Here is an 18,920-nt window from a genome sequence, read left to right as displayed (position 1 = left end):
AAGTTTCTCCACTGCCCACACACACTGTGGAAGCCAAAAGACAATCTTGGGTGTCATTCCTTTGGGAAGCCCTTTCTTTCCTTTGAATCTCTTATTGGCCTGAAACTCACCAATTAGACCTGACTGGCTGGAGAGCCAGTCCCAGAGATCCTCCTGCCTCTGCCTCCCCAACACAGGATTACATACCTGTGAAGCCATGCCTCGCTAGCATTTTTCCATGGTTTCTGAGGGCTGAACTCAGGTCACAAGGTAACCTTTGCCCACTGAGCATCTCCACAGCCCCCTGAAAACAAACTCACTGCCACCCACACAAACCCTACGGTCCACATTCTCTGTGGCTTATTTGTGAGGCTTCGTTTTACACTCAGTGGTCCACCACCTTCACGCCTCTCTTTTTGTGGTCTCCTCTGGAAGTGAGCATAGGAGAAAACTTCCAAATACCGACAGAACAAAAGTCCCCAGAGCTGTTTGCGAACTGTGACAAAAGGTAAAGATGATGAGCCGCACGCCCACTGCTCTGTGAGCAGAGCCTTCCAGTAGCCAGATGTGCCAGATGGTACTCTTCCGGCTCACAGTCCCAGGGATGCACGCCGCGCATTTTCTGTTGTTGTTCGGAAAACTGCGCTTCCGAAGTGTCCTTGGCTGCCATGCAGAAGGGCACTGTGGAGCACTGTGCCAGCCAACATGGCGGCAGGGTTCTGGGAGAGGCATGGAGACAGGGCAGTTTGTGGTGGGGGCTGCGTCTCTTGTTGCCTGGTGCCCCGGACTGTGGCTCCTGACTTCTCACAGGGCACCTTATTTCTGATTGTCATCAGAGCGTATCAGAATCAAACCCTCCTGGTAGGAAGGGTGCTTGGACCCTGAACAAATCAGTTTGCTTTGTCATCAGATCTTAGTGCTAGAGTAAGAATATTCCTTAGGGGCGTCATCCCCACCCCGTTCCTTCCAGGAAGGCCGAAGGCCCCAGAGCAGGGCATTTGCCATTGGTGCCCAAGCCTGACCCTCGGTTGATATAGTTTTGTTTTTCTTATACTCTGTTCCATCATTCTCCCTCATTGCCTGCTGAGGACTGCTGTGGGCCTGGAGATTTTTAAAGAATTTAAAGCTTACCTTTCTGTCCTATGAACTCACTAGATAGCAAACTGGAAGGTAGATGTATCCCAACTAGTAATACATGTTATGGATATGTTAGTAATGGTTTGGGCAGCTAGCTGGAAGAGTCCAAAAGAAAGGTAATTGATTCTGGCAGGAGAGTCAAGAAAATTGAAAGACTTTTACAGGGAGGAAGTATTTGAACTGGGATTGGAGGTCAATGAAGATACTTGCTGTAAGGGTAGACCTCAGCAGGAACAAGGATCCAGAGACAGGGAACACAATGCCTGTTTGAAAACTGGAGAGTGGTTTCACAGGCAGCAGAGTTCTGGAAACTTCCTCCTTGCCCTCTGCGTCAACTAGCCAAGCCATCTGCAGTGCTCCTTCCTCCCCCTCCTTCCACCACAAGCCTCCCTAGGGTGCTGTTTACCTCTCTGCTCTGGAACTCCCTCCCTCCCAACTCCCTGTCATTGACTCACACTGACCCCTATACTGTAAAGTCTTCCCACACTGACCCCTATACTGTAAAGTCTTCCCACACTGACCCCTATACTGTAAAGTCTTCCCACACTGATCCCTATACTGTAAAGTCTTCACACACTGACCCCTATACTGTAAAGTCTTTCCACCCATCACATTTGGAAGTGAAAGTTGGGACTGGATGCTTTTCAAACATGAATGATAATATATGCATTGAGTTCTAATCATATAGAAAGTCAAATGCCAAGAAAATGAAAAGACCATTTTTTTATTGATAGGCACCTGGAGACTTAGGATTTGTTACCTTGAAAATGTTAGGAAGCCATTGAAGATTTTTTTAGGCAGAATTTTAAGGAAATGAAAAGGGTTTGTAGAGGAGGAACTAGAGGGCTGAGGTCAGTCAGAAACCTGTTCAGAAAGAGGCAACTGTGAATGGGAGGAGGGAGAGGAGAGTGGAGGGAGAGGAGGTGGAGGAAGGAGAGGAAGGTGGAGGGAGAGGAGGTGGAGGAAGGAGAGGAGGGTGGAGGGAGAGGAGGTGGAGAAGGAAGAGGAGTTGGAGGAGGGAGAGAAGGTGGAACTCTCTCTGTAGCCCAGGCTGGCCTCAGACTCATAGAGATCTGTCTGCCCCTGCCTTCCAAGTGCTGGGATTAAAGGTGTGATGGTAGTGTGTGCCACCTCCACCTGACTTTATAGCAGTGTCTCTTAAAGTTCCCCTTTCCTCGGATTGTGGCCAAGTCTATAGCATTCATGAGACCAAAGAGGACCACAGCAAGGCTGGCATGGGTGAGAAGGCTCGTCGTTTGTAGAGTCAGAGTGGAATACAAGGGCGCTAAGGTGCACAGGAGCAGGGCAAGCATTCTCCCTGTCTTACACAGCTCTCAGTGCTCCCTATGGTTAGCGCCCTATGACCTGCATCCCTTCCACTGTAGCAGTAGCTGCAGACTGAAGGTACCTTCCACGCTGTGCCTTGCATAAGTAGAGGACCCAACTGCACTGCTCATTTCTGGGTGATTCTTACATGCAAGGAAATAGATTCGATGGAAGATGTGGTACTGTAAAAGGAATGACCTGCTCTTACGTCTCAGAATTTCCTATGCAGTCTAATCAAGTTACAGTGTTGAGAATATATCTTCAAATAACTAAATTGTTTGCTTACAAGGAAAGAAAAGCAACAGACTTGTGGCATGTGTCTGCAACCCCTGCCCTTGAAATATCAACAACAGTTTGAGGTCAGCCTGATCTACTGAGAGAGTTCCAGACTAGTCATGGCTATCCAGTGAGATCTCATCTTAAAAAGAAAAGGAAACAGACAGGGAGAGGTCAGGAGAGGAAAAGGGGGGACAGGAGAGGAGGGGTGAGGTCAGGAGAGGCCTAAAAGGGGTAGCAGACTCTAGGGTGCTGTCAGTCATATTTTTTCAGATGTACTCATTCTTCCGTACCCATGGCGGATTGGCTCCAGAACCCTCTGCAGATAACAAACATCCATTGCGGTGCCAGTATCACATAGCATTGCTTAGTGTTCTCATATGACCCGTGGATAATCCTCCTGCATGCTTTAGACTATACCTACTACAGCAAAGCATCAGTCACAACCCTCACTCGGGGCCACATACGTGAGCGAGTGAGTCATGCGATTTAGAGCAACAGTAAAAGGTTTCTGAACATTAAATGAGCAAAAGTTAATTCAAAATCAAGTGCATAACGAATCCAAGGCTTTGGGGGCGGGACTTGTCCTTGTCATGTAGCATGACCCAACCACTACCGCTAGCCAAGTCATGCAGCGCCAAGGAACGCTACAGGAACACCTCGGCTCAGGAACTGCATGTTTTGAATTTCATAATTACCATATAAAGTTTTGGCTCTTTAAGAAAAATGATTTATTTACAGAAATTTTTAAATTATTTTTACATATATGGGCATTTCACCTACATATATGTCTATGCACTTGACATACATGTCACGTGCCAGTGGGGGCCAGAAGATGTGCTGTCCTCTTGAACTGAAATTACAGGCAGTTGTGAGCTGCCACCTGAGTGCTAGGGATTGAGCCCAGGGCCTCTGGAGGAGCAGGCAGTGCCTTTAACCTCTAAGACATCTTTCCAGGAACCTGAGCACTTTTTTATACACCCCTATCATCGTTCTTCATCATATAAAGGTCAATGTAATGTGTCTTTTGATTATATTGTGTAAGGATGTTTGGTTTTTAAAAATTGCTTGTTTGAGTTGCTGATTTGGGTTTCCTAAAATAGTAAATAAATGAATTTTGGTTTGGGATTAGGATAGAATTTCCAACAATTTCCTAAGCATACATCTGCATTTTGTGGTCCATGTTTATGTAAAAACCACACTCTCAGTATTGATAATTATAAGATCAGAACATCAGTCAAATGAAAAAATGCTGAAGATATCATATAGTATCAAATATTCTGCCAACATTTGACTCTACATAAAGTTAGGCCAGCATATATATCCACCTGTGTAGCAGGTTTGATTTTTGTCACTAATAAATTGTGAAGTTAGATATATACCACAGAGTGGTTTTAAAATAAACTTCTTTATGATTTATATATTTATATATCATCAGTATTTGGCTTGTCTACCTATTTTATATACCTACATACGTGGGTCACAAAAGTTTCTCAGGTGAAAAGAGGTCCTGCGGGGTTCTCAGGCTTTAGAGACGCTGTTATGGGTGTCTCCATCACTGACACAGGCAGATGTGGGTGAAAGTTACTCCGTCTTCCTTGTTACAGATCCAGTGTCATGTTGTTGAAGGTTGGTTCAATCCACAGCACCAGGAGTCTAGGATTTGGAGGACCAACTGCATACTAAATGTGGATTCTGCACTTGCATTAATTTCCTTTCTGTCTCTCTCTTCCCCAGATAACTTCCAGGATCAGATGAAAAGGGAGCTGGCTTACCGAGAAGAAATGGTGCAACAGTTACAAATTGTAAGAGCCATTTCTGCTTATAGATACATGTAAGGTCGCTAGTTTGTTTTCAAAGCCCTCAATGCACACCACACTGTTGGTCCACTTCCCTCTGGGCTGGTTAAGATGCTAATTACCAGGGGATTTACGTAAACCCAGAGTAAACAGATGTGTCAGTGTGTTTCTTTGATCTGTAACTGCTTCCCATGTGTGCATCGCCTCCATGGGCAAATCAGAGGTACGGAGCGCCCTTTCATGCTGCAAACTAGCAGGCACCATGTGGGGACGAAACAGGAACTCACAGAAGGGCACAGCTCCTGCCCTCCGGACCCTCTACCAGCCAGGCCCTCCATTACGTGCACTTGAGTGGCGATGAAAAGAAGCAAATCACTCCCAAATGAAGCGCTCTTCTCTATCCTCATCCTGTCTCAAATGATCTCTTTAAATGGGAAAGAGCAACAGTCAGGAAGATTTGGTTTTCGGGTTTTGTTTTCCTAATGCCTCACTGTTCCGACCCATGCAGACACATTTGGTTTAAGCCCTGGATTTTAAATCAGTCTCCCAAGTTTCTTCTTTTCCCAAAGAGCAAGCAATAGAGGAAATAATTTTATACGGAATATTTTTGAGATTATTTTTAAACACCTGGCTAAAGACGCTGATGTCTGGAAATGCGGTTGTCATAATTTGGGTTGTTTGATATTGTGTTTCACTGATCTCTTCTACCCGTAGACCACTGAGCATGTCTAAAGTGTCTTAAGAGCCAAATGTAGTTTTGTCAGGATTATTTGAAGAAGATGGTTGGTGCTGTGTCTTTGTATGGGAGAAGCAAGCATGCCCGTCTCCACAGAGATTCCTGGGAGTACTTTAAAGCAACCTTGGATTTCATTACATTTTCTAAATGAGGGTCTCCGCTAAAAGTGGGGTTTATAATAACGGTGACACCCCCACTGTGGTTTCTCTGGTCTCAGATGCTCATTAATAGCTCCAGGTTTAGAAAACCTTTATGCCAGATAATGCTTAGGCAGGGTCTTCCTGTGAGGTTTTGTTGGTGGTGGTGGTGGTGGAAGTGTGTGTGTGTGTGTGTGTGTGTGTGTGTGTGTGTGTGTGTGTGTGTGCTGGTCTTTGATTATACCTAAATCCACTGGGAAGCTGAGGATATCTTGATTGACAATACATTCCATACAGAGGGTAAAAACAAATGTGTCTACTATTCTCAGCCTTTGATGTTGGATGATACGAGCTAAAATTCTTTACAGTGAACATGCTGGTCATTTTCTCCCTCTGGGGGGAGAGTGTCAGTGAAGGACTGGAGGGAGATCAGGCAGGATGTTAAGGCCTAAATTAATCTGCTTACGGTATCTTTTTTTTTTTCTGGCTTTTAAAATGGAAATTTCCATCCAAGAAACAAACAAGAATTGAGATTTCAGGGCGGCTGTGAATAGGACAAAATGAGCGTTTAGCCCTTTCAAGGCTACCTGGGTAACTTTAATGTCTTAATTTCTCTTGACAGTTGGTTTCTCTAGTAAAAGAGGAAAGAATGGTATAGGCATATAACAAGCATGTACTATTGCTAGAAGAGAAACTGTATCAGATATTTCTATGTACTGCGTTCAAGAAAGATACACGTTGGTGTTATTAAACATGCAAATGTTATTTATTCATGCCCTACTAGGTAGCAGAGGGCTCCTGGAGTTAATGAAACAGTTTGGGAGAGCCAAGACCTCCCCAACACACATGAACCATACACACACACACACACACACACTCCTTTGGGTATAATACAATTCTTGAAATTCACGAAGACATTTGTAGGCAAGCAACCTGAAAATTAATGAAACAGCCGGGCGGTGGTGGCGCATGCCTTTAATCCCAGCACTCGGGAGGCAGAGGCAGGCGGATCTCTGGGAGTTCAAGGCCAGCCTGGTCTACAAGAGCTAGTTCCGGGACAGGCACCAAAGCTACAGAGAGACCCTGTCCCTAAAAAAAAAAAAAAAAAAAAAAAAGAAAATTAATGAAACAAACATGACTTATTTTTCTTTAGTCCCTCTATTTTGGGTCCCCTACAATAAGACACCCAGGGCTGTGGAGCTGCCTCCAACACCCAGCAGAGTGACAGCCTTCAACACTTGAAACACCCGGCATAGTGACAGCCTTCAACACTTGAAACAAACGCTTCGTTGCACTGATCACCCCAGCCTAACCCCACACAATACAGCCATTCTTTTTCATTCTTTCTCAGAGTTTCCTGGGTTGGTACTGATGTCCTCACATGCTCTCCACACCCCAGTAAAGGACGGCACAGCTAGGAATTACAGAGAGCTCGCTCGTGTGTTATTACTGCCCTGCCTGCCACTAGCAGACACGCTATAAAGTCTACCAAGCTGGACCCAAGGCCCATTCCCTGAGCGTCAGCTCTCCCACAAATGAGCTGCTGGAAGACTGAACCTGACAAGATTGTATTATAATCCAAAGTCACGTGAGCTGCAGTATGAGCGGCCAGGAGAATAGCATGGCCCTTCTCAAAATAGTGGAACAAAATAAGCCTGGTGTCAGAGTTGCTTTTGGGCAGGAAGGACCTGTTTTGTTTTGTATTTTTACCCTTCTGTTTACCTTTAGAAAGGAGACAGCAGATACAATGTTGTTTGAACACTTGTTTACCCAGTTCCTTATGCAGCCTTGCGTATCCGCGAAGCGCTTGAGAATGGCTGAAGATGAGCTAGGAGTTGCAAAGTGGCGCAGTTTGATTTGCTCTCACAGCATTGTAGTGGGATAGTCTCTTCATCTGTCAGTCGGTGTGGCTATGCACTGTGCGCCCTGGTAACAGGCAAAGCAAACGACTTCCGGCATTTCATATCCAAAGTCTACACAGCATAGAATCGCAGAATACGCCGTCTTTTCCTTAGATGAAGTCACAACCTAGCCTGTCTTTCAATCCCGGAGAATTTAAATATTTAAAACCATCATATTTGGTGATGGTTCCTGCAGATGCACAGCACATTTATTCTGTATTGTTACACAGTGCTCCTATTCAAAATACGTACACAGAAAGCATTTTGGGTATTATTGCCATAAAAAGAAAAGTCATGAATTTCTTTGGCTCCTACATTTTTAGATCCTCCCCTGATTATAATTTCTGCGTCTTCTTTTTCCAGTTTGTTGAATACACACATGCAGTGGCTATACAGTTACATGATGAGCCTCCTCCTGCATTTAGAAACGGATGTGCATATACCGCAATGCTAATGTTAAAACACAGGCAGAATTAGGTTACCTACCATTTGTAAATGGCCACAAGCTGACTCTTAAAATGATAATTAAATTTTGAATTTTTATATTACTTGTGTGCACAAAAGAAATAAAGAATCTGGCATCCCTGATCTGAGCTTTCAAATCCTTAAAGTGTTTTCCTTACTAAACCAGATTTATTTCTACAAAACAAAGACATTCCTCTAGCTATGAACAAAATGCAAACGTTTTAAAATTTAGCAAGTTTGTAAAAACGTGTTAGCATAATAAAAGGCAAAGGACTTCTCAAGTCACAGTAAATTACGATTCTGGGAGAAATGTGTTCAGTTTTAAAAAGTCAAGTCTGTCGTCTATTAGGGTTGAAAAGAAACTGAAGATGTTTTACTCAGCGCATAACTTTCCATTGAAACTGACCTACGTCTTGGAGTATGTAATAATTTATAGCGAGGACTTGGCTTGCTTCTTCACTGCTAATTTGACGATCATTCTTGAAGAAAGTGCGTCTGTATAAGCAATCACTGCAGGGTTGTCTAAGGCACACTCTTCCAACCCTGAGCTCTTCAGGGATGCTGTCAACTACTGATCCAGAGCTCCTGATCCAGGGCTAGGCCCAGACTCAGCGCCTGAACTTGCCTAACAACTACCTAGGCTCAGAGACACGACTGATGTGCTAGTCTTGAAGTGCCCTCTGCTGTTGTTCTAGGATCTGCAGTGACACGCAGCCAAGGAAACACAAGTTCCCCATTAAAAGATTTGAATTAAAATAATGTTCAAGCAATAAATTAAGTATTAATGTTTCATTCGTGGTGGACTTGGAAACTCAGTTTACCACTTCCCTGTGAGAGGAACACAGTAACTCTTCACGGAGGAGCGGTAAACCCTTCTCATTGGTGGGCACCAGTGAGGCGGGGACACAGCTTCCCAGTGATAACTGTCTTTCCTCAGACAGCATCCAGTATTCTTTGGGATGGGAACTTGACAAAATTTCCCCAGACTCAAACCAGAAAGTTCTTTAAATTACATTGTCTATCTTCTTCCTAAAATGCGAATAGAACTGTTTCTTTCTTGCGTTTTTACAAAAAGATCTCCAAGGCTATCAAGCAGCTTTGCTTGCGTGACTAAGCATGTGTGGTAAGAAGGTCCCTGCAAGCTTTGGGCTTGATGAAAACTCTGAACTGCCATAGGAGCTTCTGCCAGATTCTATAGTAGTAGGCAGACTTTGATGCTATGCATCTTTTTTCCACCAGTAATCAAGTGCCATGTGCTTTGACAACGGCTCCATTGTCCTTCCATCCTGAAGTATTCTTCTCATGTTTCTAGCTTTGAGCTATCGACTCATCTGAGTATCTGAGCTCAAACCAACTCTCCCACAACACAAACTTGAAATCTCTATTGGTGAGACACCACTACTTTTGACCTATTAGGGTCAGCGTGGTAAGATATAAAGTATGTAACATTTTGAAGTTTTTTAAGCCTTGGTGATTTTCACACTGGTAAAAATGGAAAAAAAAAACTTTTGTAAGTTCTATAGTAGACTTCACAGGAGTGAATAGCTAAAGCATAGTCTCTAGAATATGAAACTCCCAAGTCAGGAGTATTTGCTGACATCTGTAAATGTAATATTATGTTTTATAGAATCTTAGAAGCCATCGATTGTACAAGGCACCATTGCCTAATGACTCAAAAAGAAGAAAAGTTTCTAATTCTAAGATACCACCAATTCTAGAGATGTTGAAATGTGCAGGGGAAAGTGTGTCTTGGAAGCAGTAAAATAGCATAGCTCTTGGCAACAAGTGGGCCATTTGATCATCTTTACTTATCATTTATGATTCAGGGGTTGGAATTTAAAGCATACAGCGGTTGGCCCAGATGCTTCTGCTCTTTGCTTTTGTTATTGCCTGCCTTTCATTTTGTCCTTGTTCCATACGACAATTGTATGAGGATGGCACTCTGCGGCAATTTAAGTTCTAACCTGGAGCTTTAAGACTCTGGTGCAGTTATTTGAAACACCTCCCCACCCTTCATTTTTCTAGCTAGATAAAATGTGAGCAAGGGAGGGAATGAATGGAAAGACAGTGAGAGGGAAGACGTGTGACTTGGCTGCAAAAGCATCATCACTCCTGTGGTTTTCTCCGGGTGAGGATGTGGTCTACTCTGGTGAGTGGTTCAGGTGGTGTGAATGTCTCTCCTATGGTGCCTGGGATGTAACAGACCCTTACAAAGTCCTGCAGCATCTAACCATCATTTTAAATGCCCTTTGTGAGCAGAAAAATAGAACGAGTGCATCTCACTATTAACTCTCACGCTTAGAGGTTTACATCAGATCTTGCTACCCTAAATAATAAAACCCCATTGAAGACTCTCATGTCGTGCAGCTGACAAGAGAGGCCACCTGTGTTGGTCGACGCCAAAGCAGAATGGGAAATCCTCATCTGTCTCTGTGAATAGCAGATATAGCATAACCTTCCACGAAAATAGATGGTATAGGTCCCCACCTAACTGCCCTTGTCATAGCTCTCGAGATGATCCTAACCCGGCCCTAAAACATGAGATTAGGGCGCTCAGCATTTTCTGCTGTCGTGTGAATCGTTCATTTCAATGCTGCTGCTTTCACTTTATCCAATACGTGATGTGTCATCATGGTGAGGTGCTTGTTTTCATCTTCCTTTTGTCAATTAAAATCCTGCTTGATTCAAGTGACAAGCTTTATCTGCTTATCGTCTTAGCCACCGCGTCAGTGTAAGCTCACAGGCTCTCTCCATTAATAAAGGCGCATGTGTGGACCAGTGAAGCAAGAAAGCAAATCAAATACTCAATAAAATTCTGGGGTGGGGAGATGCATACCATAGAATTATTAAAATATTCCAAAGCTAAGCACGGTGGTGCACAGCTCTAATTCTGGCACTTGGCAGGCTGAGGCAGGAGGATCACTAATTTGAATTCAGCCTGAGCTACAAATGAAAGAAAGGAAGAAAGATGAGGGAGAGAGGGAGGAAAGGAAGAGGAGGGGTGATGGAGGGAGAGAAGTATTATCTAATTGAAGAAAAATGATTGTATTTTTTCCCTCACTAATTTTATATAACAGTCATATTTTGGGTTACATTTTAAAAGACTGGAGAGATGGCTCAGCTGTTAAGATCACTGGCTGTTCTTCCAAAGGACCCAGGTTCAAGTCCCAGCATAACCCCGATCCCAATCCCAGGGGATCTGATCCACTTCCGGCTTCCACAGCACTGCATGCAGTTGTACAGAGATATACCATGCAGACACAGCAACCATAAAACAAAATAGAAATAAATAAAATATCAAAAAGGGCTGAATATTTATTCCCTCAAATGTAACATACATGCAAATTTAGAGTCCTAAATTTAACTTCCTATTGATGCAAGCAGGTAACACAATGACAGAGATGCTTGACCAGGGTTAGAATAAAACAATGACAGAGCTGTCTGACCGGGTTAGCAGGAAAGCGAATGTAAATAATGCATGTGTCTCTCTCAGGCATTTGAATTTTCTAATGAAACGTCGCGTATCAAATGTGGTAGGCTTTCATTCACAATCCACCATTCAGACACACTTTCCAGGTCCACCCAGACAGAATTCTCGGGTCGTGCCTCCCACTCAATGCACTTGTTTCTAATTCCCTTCATCAGTAATTGAGAATTTACCCAAAGTAATAATTTATGCTTAGACTTCCTTGTGATCCACAATGACAGTTTTATAAAGAAAACACTCTAATTAAACTGCATAATCATCTTGAACGAGTTTGCAATCGCATTCATCTATTGTGACCTTGGACCTATTTCAACACTGTAATTCAGTTTTCAAGTAACAATAATACCATACTGCTAAACACAAAGACCTTAAAACCTTTTCAAAAAGAAAATGCCTCCTGGTAACCTCAATGATTAGCTGTAGCAACAACCCAGTGTGTGATTGCCCGTTCAGTCCTTGCCACACTTTGCAGGCAGACTCCGAGCTGTACCTGGCAGCCTCACACAGCTGGGCAGAGGGGTTCTTAGCAGGGAAGCTCCACGGGCATTCAAGTTGTTAGGGGCGATGATGGTTCTCCAGCTTGATGATCTTGTTTGTCTTACAGATCCCCTATGCAGCAAGTCTGATCAGGAAAGAGAAGCTTGGTGCCCATCTCAGCAAAAGCTAAAAGGTGAGCTTGCCAGAGGAGACGGTTCTTCCTAATTCTTCCTACAGATGCTGGGGATGTTCCTTAATGGAGTGTTTGTAATGGCCCGAGGGATTGAGAAAGTTGTATCCTCTGTTTAAGCCAATGCACTTGTTATCCCAGGCTCAGACTTCCTAAAGTAATGGCTAAGTGCTTCTAAGAAATGACACAGAAAACTCCTAAATTTAAGAACTTCTCTCTCCAATCTTTAGAAGTGACAATCATTTTGTTCTGAAGTTTCTTTTTCTTCATATCCCTTCGAAACGTCAACAGTCATTCTTACAGTATCTCATTCTCTCTGCTGTTTCCAAAAGTCTCTCCTAGTCTGACTTTCAGTGACTCACTGCCCATGATGACATGAAAAACTGAGGAGTCACACAAGCCATGGAGATCCTGTTCAGGCCTTTCCCTAAGCCAACCCTTTTCTTTCAAATGAAACAGGCTTCATGGGCACATTCCTGCCAACAATTTGAAAGAAAAACATCTAAACTTAAAAAAAAAAAAAAAAAAAGGCAGGCAGTGGAATCTCTAATTATAATCAGGGAAGCAGTCTTTTGGGTCTATTGAGGAAGACACGCATATTCATGAGAACTGTAAGGCTACAAACTACAGCACGACTAGGTTAGGATGACCTAACAATCAGGATTGCAAGTTCACTGCTAGATGCAACACCCGCCCCCGTGTGTGTGTGTAAGTTTATGGTATATGCGTGTAGGTGTGCACGTACACTTGTCCATCCATGCCCTCGGAGGTCAGAAGTCAATGCTGGCTTGTCTTCCTAGATTGCTCTCTGTCTTACTTTTTGATACTGTGTCTTCACTGAAACCGGAATTCACCACCTCAGCTAGACTAGGGGGCAGTAAGCTGGTGCCACAATCCACCTATCTTTGCCCATCCCCCAACCCCAGCGCTTGCATTATGGAGATACGCCACCAGACCCAGCTTCTCTGTGGGTAGTGAAGACAACTCAGGTTCTGGTGCTTTCGCGGCAAGCACACTTTACCACTGAGCCATCTCCCAAGCCTCACGGTAGCCTTCCCTCCTGCTCATGACAAGAAGCACATTTTATAAATCTTTTTTATTTTTTTTTTATTTTTTAAATATTTATTTATTTATTATATATACAATATTCTGTCTGTGTGTGTGCCTGCAGGCCAGAAGAGGGCACCAAACCCCATTACAGATGGTTGTGAACCACCATGTGGTTGCTGGGAATTGAACTCAGGACCTTTGGAAGAGCAGGCAATGCTCTTAACCTCTGAGCCATCTCTCCAGCTCAAGAAGCACATTTTATCCATTTCCTCCAGATGACACTGAGAGGCCCCTCCCCCTGAAACTTGTCTTCAGCTCACTAGAGTCTCTTTGCAGGGTGGGAGTGGGGGCCTTACAAAGCTGGCTCATCGTCCTTTCTGTCATCTGTGTTTCTCTTCCACATATTGTGTACCCGCCATGTGCGGATGACCGTCTTTGCTGCCCTCTCTATCAGGGGTATATTTCAGTCTTTGCTTTGACAATGATAATCCCACATATCATGTCCTCTCAAACCCCATGAAACACTCACGTGCTGCCTCTTCATTTTGTCTGTGGGGAAATGAACTGTAGAGAAAGGACATGTGACATCATGTGTGTGTGTTGCAAAGCTAGGAGAGGTGCCAACGCAGGCTGCCTTAGATACAGTGTTGGGCTGCTCTAGCCTGTACATCTTGTTCTAGCGGAGAAAGTAAAAGGATTAGAAGTAACATTATTCTGCTTCTGTCTCCATAAAACTAAACTCAAATGAGCTTGTGAGTTTGGCTATCAGCTGAAGTATTTGTACTAAGTCTGAGGATGATTGAACGATTTTTCTCATATGAAAGTAGAGCAGGTTGGTACTAGTAAAACGAATGGAAATTTTTATGGTGTTCAGATTCCATGATTCTTAAGTCAGAGAATATCAAGGTAATCAAGACAAGACTAACCCAAATGAATTGTGGGGAATATTGGAAATGCCAAACTAATTGTCTTCCAAATCATCAAGAAAATACTAGCATGGGTGTTTAAAAAGAACCTTGTGTAATGCACATTCAGCAAAGCCTCCAAATTATGAACTCGCGTACATGGTGGTGTCCGCAATCAAAGCTGAGTCACTGTAGACAATATAAATCCACTTTTAGGTTTCGAGCCCTTGATGGGAGTCTTGCTTTGCTCGCAGTAGCCTTTCTCCCACTTCCTGCCCCCCAGTGTGAGTTCATTTTGCATATTTGTGAGCCTCACGTCAAAGACGGTGTATTGAATGTTTGACTCAGTGTTTGTGAGATTCATCCATTAGAGGGCGGCTTGATTTATATGTAGGAGCTTCAATGAGTTCTTTAATTCCTTCCACCTCCCATCTCATCCTCCCTGCGCATCACAAATCCCATCTCGCACCTACATAGTGAAGACGCATTGCCCTGAAATCTCTGACAACGGCAGAGCATATGGCTAGGTGGAGAAAGAGATTGATTTATGGTTAGAAACTAATGCTTCCTCCATACTGATTTTGTTTCCATCCTTGCAGACAACAGGGATTTCTCTAAGTAGACCCTGGTGCTTTCGGAAGATTAGCGGTTACTTAACTGCTTAGCCCACTCAGCCATGCAGAGAATCATGACCATGTTGTTAGAGGCAGTCTCTGACTTTCCACGTGTGGAGCCTGCAAGGAGTTACCCCAAGAGAGATTATGAGATAAAAATCATTACAGCAAGGCAGAGAGACGGGTTCTGTCTTGCTGAGTGACCACAGGTTTCCAAATTAGGGCCTGATGCATTAACATCTTATGCAAGAGCGACCCTTAAGGTAGTGTTCATGCCACCCAGTGGATTCCAATGTGAATATTAAGGGGAGGAAGCTTTTCAAAACCACAGGCAATCCATTTAATCAGCCGAGCAAGTCCTACCACATATCACTGCTCCACAAGTCCTCTTTGGCCCTCTGTTAGAACATAAGAAATGCCATGGTGTGTCCAATTAAAGTGTCTACCCAGGCCAGCACACTAACTGCCATCCACTGGAAGAGCCAAGCTACTCTTACTAACATCAGCCTCACAGTGAAGGCATATGCGTCGAGCACTCTTAACTCGCCCTTGGTATATTCATTATCTGTGGATTTATTTAAAGTCTTTCTTCAACCTAGGCACAGTCCCCTTTGGGGCAATGAATTCTATTTGTTTAGCAACCAGCTGTGTAAAGGGTAGTTTAGTTTATTTATCTCTAAACCAGCTACTAAAACAAGCCCCATTAGGTTAGACATTGTTCTGCTTGGCTTGTCCGTTGTATTGTGAGCTCAGGAGAGCAGAGGGAAGGAGTCGAGAAACATGTCCAAGAGTTATGTGGGTACTCACTTGGACCCTTCTAAACATTTTTATTTTGTTTTATTGTGTGTGTGTGCATGTGTACGTGCTTGCATGCATGCATGTGTGTGTGTGTGTGTGTGCCATGTATGTGCAGGAGTTCACAGAGGTCAAAAGTGCCATCCTGGAACTGGAGTTAGAGATGCTTGTGAGCCTCTTCATGAGTGCTGGGAGCTGAACCTGGTCCTCTGCAAGAGCAGTCTGTGCTCTTAAGGACCGAGCCCTCTCTCCTGACCCATTTTCAAGTCTGGGGTCACTTCTGATGTTGTTCCTCCTGGGTAGTTATTGTTCTGAACAGCCTCTGCAAGACACCTCAGTGTCACCGGCCTACAATCTCTACCCCAAATAGAAAATGTTACAATGTCAACATTGCTTTCATTTTGACTTTATGTTCATTTTCTTTTAATTACCTTCAAAATATTACAAATGCTGTTCATGTCACCGGTAGAAACACCCGTGTCTTTACGTGAGATTGTTTTACCACAGTGGAAAGTGAGTCATAGAAAGGCTCATTTACAGTAGTATGCCATTTTCCAAGATAGTGTATCTATCTAGTGAAAGATACAACAGTACCTATCATTGCTTTAGCAGTAACTGTGCCATTGGGGACTAAATGCTTTGCTCTTTTACCCTTGTGGTATATAACCCTGAAGGTAGATGCTATAGGACAGGAAGGCAGATCACATTCCAGCCCCCATTTCATAGATTCAAACACTGAGGCATAGGGAGGCCACAGAGTTAGCAAATGATAACTTGGTCTGCTCACTGCTTAGCCACTTTCCTGCCTTCCTTGGATCCTAGGGCTGATGAGGAGCAGACGGGATTCTAAATATGACATAGTAGCCTTTGTCGCCTGGAGTAATTCCATCCAATGTCTTTGCCTTTGCTCTTACCCATACATTATAGAAGGCAAAGTCTCTTCCTTTTCCACAGCCCTGGGGATGGCTCTCACATCCCAGATTTCTGCTGCTTTCTCTCTCTTCCCTGAAGGGTTGGTTTGTTTATTTTTTTCTTTTTTTATTGGATTATGTGATCTTTTGGTGTCCAATTTCTTGAGCTCTTTGTATATATTTTTAAATTTATTTATTATGTATACAGTGTTCTGCCTGCATGTATCCCTGCAGGCCAGAAGAGGGCACCAAATCTCATTACAGGTGGTTGTGAGCCACCATGTGGTTGCTGGGAATTGAACTCAGGACCTTTGGAAGAGCAGTCAGTGCTCTTAACCTCTGAGCCATCTCTCCAGCCCCGGTTTGTTTATTTTTAAGTTGTATACAATATCAGTTTATTTTGAATTAAGTGAGGGGTGCACAAGAATACAGGTGCTCAAAGAGGCCAGAGGAAGAGATCGAGTCCCCTGGAGCTGGAGCCACAGGCATAGGTAACCAGCCCAGTATGGCTGCTGGGAATCAAACCAGGGTCCTCCACCAGAGCATCATATGTTCTTGGCCACTAAGCCATCTCTCCAGCCCCAGAAGCTATTTTTATTAAAGCCGGATCAGGACCATGTGTAACAGACCCTCAGATGATAACCTGCTTATTTTTGCCTAATGTTTGAATTCTTTCTATCACTAACTGCTGCTTTGAACACTTCTGGAGAGTTTGAAAATGTGATTCCCACCCCCATGTTAAGAATATCTACCTCTCTGCTAAATTACTAGTCTTTTCGCGTCACTTGTGGGAAAACCAAAGCAAAAACCAGTCTTAAGAACAACGATGAAAAAAAATTGCAAAAGGCTCTCAAGGGGATATAGCTAAACACTCTACTCTGCCTTCTATAAGTATGACCAGAGATGAAGATGGGGGATGGCGCTAGTCAAACCCTAGAGGACCTCTCCCAGAACAGACATCTTCTGTCAGTTGTCCCAAGTCACCCCACTGAGATGCAGGCAGCTGTTTCTGCTGTCTTTCATCTGAGAGCAGACACATGGGCCTGTTCTCTGCAGCGTGGCTGAGACTCTGGACTTGATCTGTGCTTCTCTGATCTGCAGCCTGGAGCTGCCGCCTGCTTCACATCTTCTCGTCCGTTGTCAATGTGCCAATCTGATTTTGAATTGCAAAACCCTCAGGGATGCTTCTACAGTGTCACTGACACCATAAGGCAAAATAATAATAAATAATAAATAAAATAGCGTGACTTAGAATACCCAGCCAAAACCAGCAGGGAGGGGGCGTGGGCTGCGTCTGCTCCTTCACGGCAGGCTGGCTTGATACTTGCCCAACAACTGGAAACTGGAGTTTTCTGAAGCAAGTCAGATACCTTTACTGCAAAGAAGGCATAGTGAGACGGCACACTCTGGTTTGCTTCACTGTCAGCAGAGATGCAGACTCAAACACAGCAGACAAATATATATAAACAAAGAAACTAGCGCATTTACATTTTTTAAAAAATATTAAGGATCTGGGAAGATAGATTCACTGGCAGAGTGTTGGCCACACAAGCATAAGAGTCTGCATTTAGATCTCCATCAACCATGCAGCTGTGCATTTCAGAAACCCAGCACTGGAAGGGCAGAGACAGGTGCACCCCCAACGCTCACTGACCATCCAGCCTAGCCAAGTCAAGGGGCTCCCAGTGAGAGACCTTGCCTCAAAAACTAGGGTGGAGGGTGATCTAGGAAGACATCCACATTGATCGCTGTCTCCAACACACACACTGATAGGCATGCATGTGCACCCGTGTGCACACATACACAACAACCTATACACATGCATATACCAGATGTCAACATTGACCTCTAGCTTCGACATACACACTGGTGGGCATTCATGTGCACCTGCATGCATACACACACATGCATATACATGCATATAACACACACTCACATTTATTTGAAATGTATTGAAACTGTAATAAAAAAAATTCTAAGTGTTTTTATCATCTGATTGTATCATGCTTAGGTTGTCATGTGACATTCTATTTATTTATTTATTTATTTATTTATTTATTTATTGTCTTATCCCAGGTGACAGACGCTTTTACTCTCGTTCTCTTGTAAGATACACTCTACCACTGAGTGCTTCGGACCTGCAGAAGAACTGCAAATTGAAAGGGCTTGGGAATCAAAATCAGGTTCAAGAGTCGCCAAGGACAAGTGGCCTCACAGCAGCACGGATAGCCATGTAAAATAGACTGTGGCCATCATTCATTAGTGGGGGGAGGGGGGAGCCAACCACAGCCGTTAATACTTGTCACATCTCCTGGTGGAACCAAAGTTTGAATGTTTGTGTTTTTGAAGCATAACTAAATCCAGAGCGTAGGAAGTGCTGCTAGCCAACAGGCTGGGTGGGGGGGATCCAGGATGGTTCCATGTGGTCTCTGCAGTGCCACACGATTGTCCTTTGCTTTCACGGAAGTGACTTGTAGTGAAAAGAAAACAGAAAAGCAATCCCAAGAATGGGGACTTACGATTAGACACACCCACTTTTCATAGCAAGCTGGGACAGACACACATGGCCCCGCCCTCTCTGGTACTTTGCCTGCTGTATGAAGATTGTATTCCTTGGGAAATATTTTACAGTTTAATATTGAGTGTAATTAAGAATATAATCATGTTATCAAAAATGGTATTTAACTCTGTTGTAGTTTCTTTAACATTCATGTGGATAAAAAGTCTATAATAAA

At 43.7% G+C, this 18,920-nt stretch overlaps 1 protein-coding gene across 1 annotated transcript in view; it reads left to right on the top strand.

Moving 5' to 3' along the window:
* The window catches only part of Skor2 (SKI family transcriptional corepressor 2), a 42,422-nt gene extending 23,893 nt beyond the window's left edge, over positions 1 to 18,529 (top strand). The window contains exons 7-9 of the mRNA XM_057789011.1: positions 4,456 to 4,523; positions 11,848 to 11,913; positions 18,262 to 18,529. Of these exons, the coding sequence (XP_057644994.1) occupies positions 4,456 to 4,523; positions 11,848 to 11,910 (131 nt within the window). The 3' untranslated portion in view covers positions 11,911 to 11,913; positions 18,262 to 18,529. The remainder of the gene's footprint in view (positions 1 to 4,455; positions 4,524 to 11,847; positions 11,914 to 18,261) is intronic.
* Positions 18,530 to 18,920: the final 391 nt, after the last annotated feature.

This window comes from Chionomys nivalis, chromosome 14 (assembly GCF_950005125.1).
Source record: "Chionomys nivalis chromosome 14, mChiNiv1.1, whole genome shotgun sequence".
Classification (NCBI taxonomy): Eukaryota; Metazoa; Chordata; class Mammalia; order Rodentia; family Cricetidae; genus Chionomys; species Chionomys nivalis.
The sequence above is the reverse complement of the archived record's forward strand: the minus strand, read 5'-3'. Positions and strand labels throughout refer to the sequence as shown.